We start from the raw sequence: 14,644 nt of genomic DNA on the forward strand, positions 1-14,644 counted from the left end.
TGTACAAACAGGATTATGTTTAGCACCCAGTGAGAGGCATTTATACCTCCCTCACTGAACAAGCAGTCGCCTGATGTTTTGTACCACAGTTTATTCTTTTCCAGCCTGTTGCTAGTGCTGCGAACATCATGCTGCAGGGCCGCTCATAATTAGTAATGCTGTGGTAGAATACAGCACATTGCAGGGAGGAAGAAGCCAGGAGTCAGGTGTCTGTCAAACGTCCGAGTTCCCCTTCTTGTCGGCTCTGAGCGAGAGAAGATGACAGAAAGAATAGTAGTATCTTTGGCTTTAGAATGAAAATGTTTCACACAGTTGTAAATATTGCAACTGAAATGTAGCGAGTTTGCTGTGAGTAGGTTGATTACCATCGATTATGTTTCATTCCACTACATGACGCAACAACCTGAGAACCAAACCTCAGAAACTAGGCTAGGATTTACTGACCAGCACATTCCTTGTTAGCTTTGAATTGATTGGAAAATGTCTCCGTGAGGCGAGCAGACCAGCATGGAGAGTTCAGTGAGGCTCAGCAGGCAATGAAGACTTGTGTCCAGTGGCCTTTCTACATTAGGGGCAGGTGGGGCACTGCCCCACCAGATGGCGCTGTCTGGCAGAAAGCTAAAAATACTGCATATCTGAACTTTGTGGAAAAATATATTTTATTTTATTTTATATGCAAAGTAGCGTGAATGTGTGTGTGAATAAACCTGACTCACAAGCATTATAGTCTTGTTTTGGAGTCATTTGATTTGTGTGTGTGTTTCTGTCTGTGTGTGCGCGCTCTGTGAAACGCTTCCATCTTGCCGTCCGTCTCTGCTCTGGGCACAATGGCGCAAGCGGAAGACTTGAGCGTGAACCACACAGGCCAAAGTTAACATTGGGAGAGTGGGCACTTTCAGGTGGGCCCTACGAAATCTGCCAAGCAACTTGACTCCAGCGTCAGCCGGTTGCCTGCTCGGCTTCACCTGAGCCAACAGGCTAACAGGGCAGGCTATACCTCGTCAGTGAACACCACCCGAGTCTGTGGAGAGCTTTCACTCACATATCGGATGAATAATACGTTTTGAAGTTCTACTTGTTCTCCTGACAGAGAAACTAAAGACGTCTGGAGTTATTACCGACACGAATAAGCTCCACCACATAAGATATCTAATGTTATGTGAAGTTTTTTCACTGGCCGAACCATTTGACTAGACAATGTTACACAGATTCTTATTCTGCAGAAACAGATTTACTGTGATCAACTGAAACATGAGTATTTAAAGTCACATCTGCATTTTAAGAGCAGTTGTTTAAAGTAGCATTACATCTCCTAAAGCTCTTTATTCAGAGTATGGTGTTGATGTGTTGTAACGTGTTACAGTGAAAACAAAACTTGTCTGCTACATTCAGTTTTTTACATCGTTAATCTTACCCACCACCTATTTCCTAAACTAAATTTCTGCTCCCTGCTGGCACTCAAAATGCAGCCCATAGTATATCGTACTGGTCTATATAGGCCTACAGCTTATAATAATCAGCTACCTCTATTTTTGTTACAGTGACATGACGTCATACAAAATTGCCCCACCAGAAATTTCAGGCTAAAATCGCCACTGCTTGTGTTACAGCAGAGATGTGTACACTTCCTTATCTCCTCTCTGTCAGGCAAACTGTTGGCTTGGATCAACATTTTTACTGCGTGAACGCTTTTCTTTTTTCTTTCCTTGTCTTGGAGTACTACTTACTTAGCTGCTGATTCCTGCAAATCTGTATCCAATCTGGATTCGCATTGGGTGGGAGGGCAGAGAGCAAAGGTTAGTGAAGATGTCAAACAAATGACGGGCACGGCCACATTGTCAGTGCACATGCAGTTACTGGAGATTAGTGGTCTCTCCTGTATTTCTACTGCAGCACTGTCAAGAGTGTTTCTATTTCACATAAGGGGGTTGATGTGTGCAGTTTGTGACATATGCTCAGTGAAACAAGGCATGATGTTACAAATTGAGATAATGAACAGGGATAAAGTTAGAATGAGTCAGATTTCATTTTTTCATTTTGCACTGAGGTTTTGTGGGTTTCAGAGAGTTCAACAGATCCCTTTCCTTCATACACCAGATCCATTGGAAGGAATCACACATAAAACCCCATGTACCATATTCTGCAAGTTGTTAAATCTTCCAGAGACTGTCAGTGTTGTAATGTTTACTTGAGACACCACTAGTTGTGTACATGACCGTCGTCTCTATAGGAAATTTGTGTTGCAAAAAGTATCAAGGAGGGCATTAAGGTGAATGGTTGTGTGTACACAGTTCAGGTTTTATCTTGTAGCCGTGGTCAATCTTTCCCTAACCTCAACCAACAAACTACAGTTACGTTAAATTTGACAACACCCTAAAGTAACCAAAGCTGTTGTCTCAGTTCAGGGGTTGCATCCTCTGAAAGGGACACCACCTACCTGGCCCAAAACCCCCTCCTCTGTGGGCCATGTAGAGAGATGGCGTGGTCCATACAAGTTTTCCGTGATCTGTGTCACCAGCTTGTCCTACCCTTATTGCTGTTGCGTAGCAACAGAGCTGAGGTAGGACAGGCCAAGCAGGTTATATGGCCGTTTTTTTTATTTTTTTTAACATGTGTCATTTTGGATGTTCAGTTGTATTGAAGTCTGATACTCCGGCACTGGGCGTCTCGTCACTTGTCTGCACCATTTCCTCTTTTAGGTTTGTCACTGAAGCACAATGCATACTGGGATAGGTTGGGTCGTGAAGGATCCACCCCGTGGTGGCCTACATTTCACTGGGATAAAGGACACAATTGTCGGCAGCATTTCTAGGAGCCTTCAAAGATGGGACAGCCTAGTCGTGCCCCTGTGACCCAATCTGTCTTCAAATTTAGTCGTCTAACGATGCAGCTCCTGGATTGAGACACAGCTGCTGTGTAGGATTGGAAAAAAGAAGTTCAACTAACAATTATTTTATCTCACTCAAGGCTAAGATGCAGATCTAATGCTACACCCCTTATTCTTCTCCATTGTTACAAAGTTCAGTCTGTGCTGGTGGTCTCTTCAGTAATAGTTGTTGATGTTTTCTGGTTTGTCTGTCCCACTATACATTTCCTCTAAATTCCTTATCAGCAAATTATCTGTTGGTTGGGAGTGACTATGTTGTTAGTGCAAGCTTCTTCAGGTTATAGATGATTATTAGAGTTTTACTAAGATGTCACAGATGAGAGGTGAGATGAAGCAGTTTACATGGGAATCCATAACAGGAACAGAAAATCAGTATCCGGCTTGCTTTGTGTTGGGTAAGGAGGCAGCCTAAGGTCAGTAGAAGGTTAGTCCCAGTCTATGAAAAATTAACAGCAGCTTTGAGAAAAAAATTAAGAAAGACTTTAAGACAACAAGTGATCAATGCAGATTTACCTCATGCGTGCAAATCTGTGTTTACCCCTCTCCTCGTCATACCTTTGGGCAGAGTGAGAGATGTATAAACATGCCAATGCAAATTTGGCACTTGGAATAAAATATTGCATTATGTTTGTTTACTATATGTTTTGTGTAGTTTTTTGACTAAGGTTATAGATCATATACACCGCGTTCCACATTATTATGCAAATTACACTTTTCTCAGATTTTCCTAAATAGTAATGCACAGCCAGTCAGTATAATTTTCAAGTCATCAACTGTTAAGAGTATAATTCAAATTTTATTGAACAAACCTCCAAATGATAACAGTATTTTTTTTAAAAATAAAAAACTCAAAATGCAGTGTTCCAAATTATTATGCAGAGTTTCTGAGTTTCAAGCTATTTTATAGGTTGTAAATAACTAAAAATTGTCATTTGTTGAATTTGCAGCATTAAGAGGTCATATTTACTGAAATCAAAAAAAGTTTTAATCAAAAACATCTTAACAGGTCAAGTTACATGTTAACATAGGACCCCTTCTTTGATATCACCTTCACAATTCTTGCATCCATTGAACTTGTGAGTTTTTTGATAGTTTCTGATTTAATGCCTTTGCAGGATGCCATAATAGCCTCCCAGAGCACCTGCTTGGATGTGAACTGCCTTCCACCCACATAGATATTTTGCTTGACGATGCTCCAAAGGTTCTCAATAGGGTTAAGGTCAGGGGAAGATGGGGGCCACACCATGAGTTTCTCTCCTTTTATGCCCATAGCAGCCAATGCCCCAGAGGTATTCTTTGCAGCATGAGATGGTGCATTGTCATGCATGAATACGATTTTGCTTCGGAAGGCACGGTTCTTCTTTTTGTACCACGGAAGAAAGTGGTCAGTCAGAAACTCTACGTACTTTGCCGAGTTCATTTTCACACCGTCAGGGACCCTGAAGGGGCCGACCAGCTCTCTCCCCATGATTCCGGCCCAAAACATGACTCCGCCACCTCCTTGTTGACGTCTCAGCCTTGTTGGGACAGGGTGGCCATTCACCAACCATCCTCTACTCCATCCATCAGGACCATCAAGGGTTGCACGGCACTCATCCGTAAACAGCACAGTTTGGAAGTTAGTCTTCATGTAGTCCTGAGCCCACTGCAACCTTTTTTGCTTGTGAGCTTGGTTTAGGGGTGGCCGGATAACAGGTTTACGGACACTTGCAAACCTCTTGAGCATCCTACATCTTGAAGTTAGCGGGACTCCAGAGGCACCAGCGGCTTCAAACACCTGTTTGCTGCTATTCAATGGCATTTTAGTGGCTGCTCTCTTAACCCTACGCATTTGTTTGGCAGAAATCTTCCTGATTTTGCCTTTGTCTGAACGAACCCGCTTGTCCTGTGAATCAGTGACAAATTTCTTCACCGTCCGATGATCACGAGCAATTCTTCTGGAAATATCCAATGTTGTGATACCTTGACCAAGGTATTGCACTATTTGCTGCTTTTCAGCAGCAGAGAGATCCTTTTTCTTCCCCATTTTGCCTGAAACATGTAGCTTGCTTAATAATGTGGAACATCCTTCTTAAGTAGTTTTCCTTTGATTGGGCTCACCTGGCAAACTAATTATCACAGGTGTCTGAGATTGATTTCAATCATCCAAATAGCCCTGAGACACAATACCATCCATGAGTTTAATTCAAAAACTAAAAAATGAATGTTTATGACCCTTAAATCCGATTTGCATAATAATGTGGAACGCGGTGTACACACCTTGGCCTAACCCTAACCTCTGACATCATGCTCAGGGTGGGAAGATCAAATGCTTTTACAAACAGAATCACAAATGTGTTGCTGTGATCCAGGTTTATAAGTCATGTAAACACAGATAATCTGACACACTGTTTGCATTTCACTGCTTCCTAAATTATCAGCAACTGAAAAGACTAAATCTGGAGAGACAGGGGACCCTGTTAGACAGCAGCTAAAATTGGCAACCACTTCCTAACTCACATCAATAATAATAATGTTACCTGATAGAGTGGAAAAGATATTTTTATCCGGAAATAAAAAGCTGACGGGCCAGCAGGAAGTGCTGTGTGTTTTGAGTTTGAGAGTTTATAGGTTTCTGTTTTTAGTTAATAAAGATGCTGAAAAGCGACACCTTTGTCCCTGGCTGAGTGTGGGAGAGCCCCCTGGCATAGTCAAATGTGAACAGTAAGGAAACAAATTCAGTTTTGAAAAACTATAAAATCTTCATTGCAGATAAAGCAGGTTTATTCTGTTCATAAAAGTATTCCATTCCCCGAGCAATATGTAAGAGGAAAATGGCCACCACGTGACTATGGTATAATAAAAATATGATCACAGCAGAAATAATAGTGTTTGTCATTGACTGCAGCCAATACTCTTCGGGAAAGAAAGACAACACACAGAAATATCAAAAATCCAGACACAACATTCATCATATCTACATTTATATAACTTACTTTATACTGTATATGTTAGGTATGTGTTGGATTAAAAAATAAAAATCTACATCCATTAACCGCTGCTGTGAAGAAAGGTTTCCATCTTCCAGGCTTTAACATCGTTCACAAACAGATAATAACTGCACCTTTAAACTGACCAGACTGGATTTAGCATTCCTTAAAAACCACCATCTCTGACGGTTGGCAAGCTGTTACCCCACGGTTTACAGAAATCTGATCTGAACTCTCACAAATCAAACTCTCAGATGTACTTACTTTATAATGCTGGGTGGAATGTGAACATACTCGATTGGGATGATTTCTCCAAGCTCCCGCAGACTATTCACATACTTGATCTTACTGCTGAACTTGGAGCTGTAGAAAACAAAAATTAGAAAGGTAAGTTTACTGCTTATGTAATCTGATTCAACAACTGCAATGGGGGAGTTTAATATGTGGTGTCAAGTGCTAATAGATTCAAACATGGATATACTATGAAGAGGGTTTCTTGATTGTACATCCTGTGTTAAATGTTTTCAACAGTAGTGTCATTTAAACTTAAAGGACAACAGTGAAACCTGATGAAGGGTCTGGTTATTCCCAGCAAAGTCCGTATGAACCAGGAAGGATGAACAATGATGAACATCTTGAGGTTTTTCTTTAGTCTGTGGGACAAGAGCAGAGGCAAAGGAGCTGTGAAATTTGTATTAATCACAACAGTATCATAAAATTATTCCTACTTTACATTTGCATTGCACTTGTTTGTGTGGGTATTACCTCCTGTCTATCATTTGGTAACACTTTTTCATCCAGCTAAAACCGGGCATCCTCCTGCGAGGTGTGGCGCCGTTCAGATAAACAATGATGTAATCCTCTGCCACCATTAGTTCCAATGTACTTATCACATACCTACACACACAAACAATAGGAAACAGAGTAAGACAGAGAAAAAGTCACAAAGAAAGTCTTCAACAAAAAGTAACATTTCATTTCCACTTCAACGTTCTTATAAATTGATTGAAGCTTGGCCTCTCCATTTCATTAAGGGTAGTGCTAATCCTACAGCAGGTCATGATAAATTTGTATAAAAGAAAGCTTCTATTTCTACATGGCACTGCCCCCTTGTGGGAAGCCTTGACAGAAGAGTGGACTCTGTAAATCCAGCAACTTAATGCTTGATATTGTAGAATGATGTGAGGGGTTGTAATGTTTGCACGTCCACATGTGCTTGAGCCACGTAGTAAAATTTTACTTACAGAAAAAGGTTTTCCATGACAGAACTGTAATTGTCACAGTCGCTGTCTGGAAGGGAACATGCAGCGAACACAATGATGGCATTCTGTTCCGCATAATAACCTGAAAGCATGAAACACAGGAAGTACAATCAAAGTGGGCTCTCACATGCAGTGCACATAGAACTGTGATTTCATTCACCTTAAAATTGAACTAACAAACATTCTCTTGTGTTTGCTAACGACAGATAAACAGAAAACATTAGTGTCCGATAAGATGCTTTAATTGTATCATGTAAGATACAATGGAAAGAGGTTGAATGCCTCCAGATTTGAACAATCTTTTGTCTAAACAGCATTTGAGCTTCCGACCCATGACATCAGAGGAAAATTAAAATGATTAATAAATGTGAAACAATTAACCAGGGTGCATCAATTAGCACTAATATTAACATGGGTCTCATTTTTAGTGCAACAGCTTACAGATACTTGTTATAGCTTCCATTCTGATGTCAACATGTTGATTGCTTTAAAGTGCATTTATTTTATGTGATAAGCTGCCAAGGAAGGGTCCATCTCTCTTAAACTTCTATGAACCAGTCTTTCCCCTTTTACTGTGTAGTGACGATAAGATATGTTTAGTTGATGGACATTCAAATTTCTAGGCTCATCTAAATCTGTTCAATCAATAAGCACAATCCGGAATTTGAAAGGGGAAAGTTGGTTCCACAGTGGCTGAGTTTTGTGGAACATGCTCTTAGGTAAAAAAAACTTGACAAAAACAAGTAAGCATATATTATATTTAAGAATAAAATCTGCCAAATGTGGAGAAGTGAGGATGAGGACATCAACAGAGATTAAAAGATTAAAAGTTATGAAACACAGAGTCCTGATGAAATTATGGATTAAAGCATTTGTGGTAGCACGCCTACCTCCGTGAGAAATTACTCTTTTGTACAGCTCGATGCTTTTCATATCAATGCGATGCTCCTGCTCTCCAATCACCACGCTCCTCCACAGTCGGCTGTCCCTGCTCCCCTCGGCTGAACTTGGTCCTGCGCTGACGTCACTTGAAGCTACTCCTGCAGCCGGATTAGACTCTTCTGAGTCCCCTGTATGTGACATGGGAGATACACAGAGATAAAGATATGACCTGTCATGTATAAGTTGTACAGGCTTTACAAGACGACAGGGCACAAACAAAAGGAAATCCTGGGCTAAATCAGATTGATGAAAACGATGGATGCTGCCACATTCATACTGTAAAAGAGCAGAGTCTGTCATCTCCTGTGTGCATTTAGACGTATTCATACTGTATCTTCAGGCGTCTGTCTCACCGTGTCTGGTCAGCTCAAGTGATTCTGCCTCGTCAGGAGTGTCCAGCTCATCAATGTTGATGTCCAGGTCGTCTCCAGTATCCAAGGCCTCGTCGTCCGTGTCCAGAGCGTCCTCTGAGAGAAGAGACCCCTCACTGTGGTCCAGCGACACGTTCAATGGCGGCGCGGCCAACTTTCGCCTTTGATTAGAGCTGCCCGACACATCTGCCGAGGAGGCTGGGTCTGCTCAGAGAGAGAAGGCGTCATTTTCTTTCTCTTTTTATAAATTTCTTATTCTTTTGGAGAGAAAGGTTGCAGATCTACAGCCTTGATCACTAAATATGCATGTATTACATGATGCTACATAAATTACATCAGCACCTGTGTTTTTGTAAATGGATGAGCAATAATAAGTGACATATTTGATTGAATTGATTAAATAAACTGCATTTCTCTTTGTGTTACAAATTTGTCAATTAATCCAAGTATTCTTCCTAGAAGATGTTAAATATCACTTTAAGACAACTTAAATATGAGTCAAGCAAATTCAAAATGTTTTTTTAATCTTCCCCAAACATTACATATTGCTATTCATCTTAAAATTAGACTGTTGAGCCTTAACATCTAATCTTTTACTAATAAGGTGCAACAAATATCACTACCACTAAAATTGCACTGTGAATAACTGAGACAATTTACAGTAGGTGTAGTTTATCTTGCTATTTATTTACCTTCTCCGGTATCCAGCTCCTCAGCAGCTTCCTCACTGGAGGCCATCTTCATCATCATCCCTGTTGCCCCGTCCCTCTGTGGGGAGTGTCTGCTCAGAGGCACAGAGAGGCAATAATGAGCCACAACATAGATCACCATTGCTATCACCACTGCTACCATAGGCACAGCTACACATAGTATTGGGCCAAACAAGCCAAAGAAAATCATCGACAGAAAACCTCACTTTTCCCATGACATTGAATGAGGGAGAAAGTTAAAAATCTGTTCATCTCACAGCAGATACGAAAGATTACAGAAGTGACAAAGCCGTACGGAGAGAAAGCAACTCACTGCTTCTTTCCCAGGCTGCACGTGTGGGCTGAGGAAACAATACTGAGCTGTGTTGCTACCTCCCCCTACCAATGCCCCTTTTAACAGACTCTGATTAGCATAAGGCCCGCTAACAATAGAGGCAGGGCAGAGAATCCAGCACACATGCTTATAAATATGAGGAAACACACGCAAACACACACAGACACACACACTCACACAAAGGCTGTGTCTTCATCTTTTTAAAAATCTCAGGACACCTACCTTCCTCTCACTCTGTTTTCTCCCAGCACGAGTGACTGAACCCCTCTTTCCACTATCAAGTCACATGACCACTTGGTTATGGAAAGTGTTATGTGTGCAAACACACACAGACACACACACACGCACACACACACACACACAGAGCGTAAAAGACAGGGGAGGGTTGTGTATCTCAAAGAGGGGCCCGGGTCATCGTAATTACAAAGTGGGGAAAAACACCATGATGAATCTGCTAATGAGGAGCAATTCAACTTTTTCTTTTTCATGTGTAATATTACCGCTCACTGAAAAGTGATTCCAGAACTAGACTTTAGATTTGACTTTTGATTGAGAAAAAACATAACTAGGATCATTCCCTCAATATAAAAGATTCAGACTTTTAGATTCTAATATGTGTCAATAAATTAAATAATGCAACTCACTGGCATCTTTCGTTAAAACTGATAAATCACCATGACTTTACAGGTCCATGTCGACAGAATAAAGTGGATTGTTGTGGCATAGGGCAGAGGATTTTGTCATGACTCTGGAATCAAGACCTTAACTTTAGCTCTTAGATGAAGAGTATCTTGGATTTTTGTTGTGGTTTTGTTTGTGGACACTTTGTTAATGACTCATCCTGTGTTTCTTTTTTAGTACTGTATAATCCTGTTTTTATTTTGAAACTTTGCTCCTCCGGTGGTTCTAACTTGACTTCCTGTCTATGTCCTGCTTTCTGCCTCCCTGTTATTGTCTGTACCTGTTTCTCATGTTCCCCTGTGTCCAATTAGCCACCCCCCTTCTGTGTATAGAAGTCTCTGCGCTTCAATTTGTCCTTATGTTCCTTTCCCACGTCCATGGTTTGTCATTGTTATTGCTCTCTAGTATCTTCTCAATGTTTCCAGTGTTTTTGTCTTTTCAGTTTAGCCTCTTGAGTGTTTGTTTCTCTTTGTGGATTATTGAATTCGTTTTTTGAACCTTAATTTCTGTAAGTACCTTTGCCTTGTATTAAAGGACACTTTTGGTTTTACTACTTTATTTGCTTCTGCATTTTTGGGTCCACCTGCTCCTTTAACTCTGAAAGCATTAGTAAGGTAGTTAGTAAATTCTGATGACCAGTACAGATAATAAAAGCAAAAACAGTGTCAAAATATATGTGCGTATTATTGCGAAGGGTGGGGGTGCAATATATTTAGATTATTAGAAATAGATACATCCCTACTTCTTCAATGCAGTGAAGAATTTCACGATATGTAAAAAATATTAAATGACTTTTAATTACCAATTGTTTTTAGAAAAGCTTTTTCCTCAAATTTGGCATTTGCTGATCCCAGTGGAGGAAAAAATGAAATCTTAGACAGTATAATTTAAGTGTTACACTGTGCTACTGAACCTTGAACTTTCTGAAATTCCAACTTAAATCTGTATGATATAAAGCTCACCTTGACAGTAGAGAGTGAACATATCCCTCCGGCACGTTCCGTGCATGATCTTCCCTCTCAGGTTGGACGTCTGATTGGTAGAACGGCTGTTTTTCCAACTGGTATTGAGCATGGTCCATCTCATACTGACATTGGCCGTCAGTTTGATATTGAGAGCACTGAGGTTGCGAGGAGTCATCTCCATACTGGTTTTCAGCCACGTAATGAAACTTAGAATCATCAGGGGTGTACTCAGCGCTAACCCCAGCTTCATAGTAGCTCTCAGTCTGGTCAGACCCACACGGAATAGCTGCTGGATCAGTTGTAAACTCAGTGTAGACAGCTGTGGTGTTCAACTGGCTGTTAGATTTGGTTTCTACGCAGGTTGAGTGCATGGTCTGGATTTCAGTTCTTTGGTCAATATGATGGTAGTTGTAGCCATACTTGGTCTGACCCTGAGTCACATCGTGACTTCCTGTCCACTGATATGCAGCATTTTCATTGGTTGGCTGGGATGACACATCTTGATGTCTTCTTCCAGGGGAATAAGGGCAGAGAGAAAATTAAATTAATTTAGGATTTGTTGATACAAATGGAGAACATTGGACCTCATCTATCTGAGCTAGGAATTTTTTAATGAGTTGTTTGAGTACTGGTGTGGTCAAAAACCCAAGGTTTACCAGTCGAGGGTTTCGTTTTTGACCTATTAGCTTAGTGGAGCAGTGTTATTATGAGTGGGCCCCATCTAGTTTATTTTGCATGTATGTGCACAAGGGTGATGTAAAGGGCATTCCTGCCTTAGTCCCCTGATCTAGGATCACAGCAATGTCTCAGCAAAGACAGGGGGGAACAGGACTGATGGCAAGAAAAATATGGCAAGAAATATGAATTACACACCTGTTCATGGGTCTGTCAAATGTTTCTGCTATGTTTCTGAAGAACAACCTATTCTGCAAAGTTCTTAGAAAGAAAAACAATCCTGGATTTGCCCCATTAACTAATTCTTCTTCAAAGGATAAGGGGTTCTTTCTTTGCCTGTGCCCCACCTTTCCACCAAAATTAATTAAAATCGGTTTGGTAGTTTTTGCAGGATCATGCTTACAGACCAATAGCTATGAAAACATAACTTCCTTGGCAGAGGTAATGATTTCTGAGGAGGGAAGCTTTCAACATAATTGTTGGGCTTTAAGGATCCAAACAAAGTGTGTAGCGCTGACTGTAAAGTGAAAGTTTGTCTGTTTACCTGAAACTCTACAGGGAACTTTGTATTTTATTTAATCCAGAGAAACCAAACGGATTTAACACCTAGATATAAATTCACCATTCATCAAAAATTCATACCGTGTAATACTCATCTGCAGTATGAAAGTAGACAGTCTGCTTGACATACAGCATATTCAAAACAATTACAACAACCAGACCCAAATATGTTACATACTCTTTACCAATGTTGAGTTTAAGCCGCAAGGCTAAACTTTCCTTCTCTGATACACTAGATATTAACCAAGCAAAAGCACACACACAGGTTTGCATGCAGACACTCACACCAACACCTTGTAAGAGAGCTAGGGGAGCTGTTTTCATTAGCTGTGGTGGGGCGCCAGCTGTAATGAGGCAGGTAATGCATATTCAATGAGGCATAAACAGATTTATAAACACACACAGAGAGGTGTGGATGGAAGCTTGCTGTTGAACATTTAGAACACACACTCACACACACAAACTAATTTCCTCAGGAGGGCCTTCTAGCTTCATTTCAACAGTCTGTTCAGCAATTCTAATATTCCTCTGACACACAGACTTGATTGAGAAAACTGCAGAGACTCAAAAACCCAGCAGAGAACAAAGAGGGGAGGGGGGGAGGGGGGGGGGTTGTATATGTGAAGTTTGTTTGCGTGGGACAGGCATAAGTGTGCACAGGCCTGTTCATTCAGTCATTCTGAGAACACAAAAACCGTTGTACCGAAAAAAACGAATGCTGGAACTTTAGCATGTTTAACTGTGGCACAGGCAAAACGGCCTTCACTCACACTGTATTGGGCCGGAGGCAGAACGTTTGAAAATCAAACCAAAAGTATCTGCAAAGAAGTATATACTATTCACTAGATTTACAGTAAACTAGTCTATGAGAAATGTATTTGTAATTTGGGTTGACAAGGCTTTTAAGAAAAGAGCTTGGTGCAATTTTCTTGTCTTTTTATATAAATATATAAAAACATTTGTATGTTAACAGTTTTTATGTATTTGAACTAGGGCTGTAAAACATTCATTTGAATGTGGCGGGGGAAAGTTCATGTTCGAACTGAAATGACCCGTTCAAAAATTGTCTAGAGGCGCATTTGTCAGTCTGAAGTAGTTTGCCTCTTTATCCAACAGAGGGCGCTCACTATCAGCTTGACCTAAGGCGTGCCCTCATGACCTATCAGTAAAATAAGACATGTCCTGTCGTTTAGTTAAGAAAATGGAGGACACTAGACAGCAGAGCTGCTTCATGCAGATCCCAAGTTTCGAAGTAGCAGCGTGTGGAAGTGGAAGAGGCAGAGGAGAGTTTGAAGTATTCAAACTGATCTGACTGCATGTGGGATATTCCAATTGTATTAATTGAGTGTCATTTAATGATGGAACTTGAGTTATGGAAAAAGTCATAGCCTTAAATTGAACTGGTTGTAAATGTGACAGAAGTAGAGTAGCATAGAGCTTAGTACAAAGCATATGAGTTAAGCAGTGTTGCTTACCTTGACACAAGTGAGTAGCCATCTTGAGATGCTTCGTGGCTTCCAGTCTGTTGGTCAGATAAACATTCATCATGATCAACAGTCCTTACAGGTTGTCCATTATAGCAATCCCCCGTGTCCTGAAGGAACCTGCCCTGCTTCATCTCAAGTGTTTGAAAATAAGTTTGTTGAGGCGATGAACCTCTGCTCAGCTCCTCAGTGAAACTTAACAAATCACAAGATCCTAACTGTTGTTTGTCTTCCTTCTCATCCTGTACTTCTGGAGTCCATTTGGTCAGGGTAGTGTGGTCCATATCTGCTTCCTCCTCCTGCTCTTCCTCATCATTCTCTTCTTCCATCAAGTCTCCAGAAAATGGTAATCCAAGTCCTCTGTCAGTAGAAATCCCAGATTCACTAAATGGGGTACCAGCCAAAGAGCTGGGATGGGACACTGAACTGTTGCTAAGTACAGGAGATTGTATTTCAGACGGTGCTTGCGGTGTGTCCTGTCTCACTAACTGACCCCCCCAGTCTTGAAAATCTCCCAAAGACGTTGGACATAGTGGAGGTGCAGAGGGCGACTGTCCACCCTCATCGGAATCTTCCATCGAGATCTGTGAGTGGACATAAACTTCTTCTCTTGCTTTCAGGAAGTTATCTGACGGATATCTCAATGAGGGAGACAAACTTCTGGCCACGGTGCTTGACTTTTCGTCATAGTTTCCTTCTCCTACCTGTGTTTGACTGCAGCCTTTTGGTCTTGAATGAGACAGATGAAAAGCTTCTGAGATAACTTTTGATTGGCTGGGACTTTCTGACACCATGTGATGCTC

The 14,644-nt window shown here is 41.0% G+C and overlaps 1 protein-coding gene across 1 annotated transcript; it reads right to left on the minus strand.

Annotated features, from left to right (window-relative positions):
• Nucleotides 1-89: 89 nt before the first annotated feature.
• LOC133002121 (protein prune homolog 2-like) lies at nucleotides 90-11,492 on the minus strand. Its single transcript, XM_061071882.1, has 9 exons — nucleotides 11,119-11,492; nucleotides 9,124-9,212; nucleotides 8,414-8,635; nucleotides 8,009-8,188; nucleotides 7,101-7,200; nucleotides 6,622-6,753; nucleotides 6,423-6,509; nucleotides 6,121-6,219; nucleotides 90-244 (listed from the first exon to the last, which is right to left on the minus strand). The coding sequence occupies exons 1-9, from the start codon at nucleotides 11,490-11,492 to the stop codon at nucleotides 214-216; spliced, it is 1,314 nt and encodes a 437-aa protein (XP_060927865.1). The 3' UTR covers nucleotides 90-213.
• Between the last annotated feature and the right edge of the window lie 3,152 nt (nucleotides 11,493-14,644).

The sequence above is a fragment of the Limanda limanda genome, chromosome 5, assembly GCF_963576545.1.
Source record: "Limanda limanda chromosome 5, fLimLim1.1, whole genome shotgun sequence".
Classification (NCBI taxonomy): Eukaryota; Metazoa; Chordata; class Actinopteri; order Pleuronectiformes; family Pleuronectidae; genus Limanda; species Limanda limanda.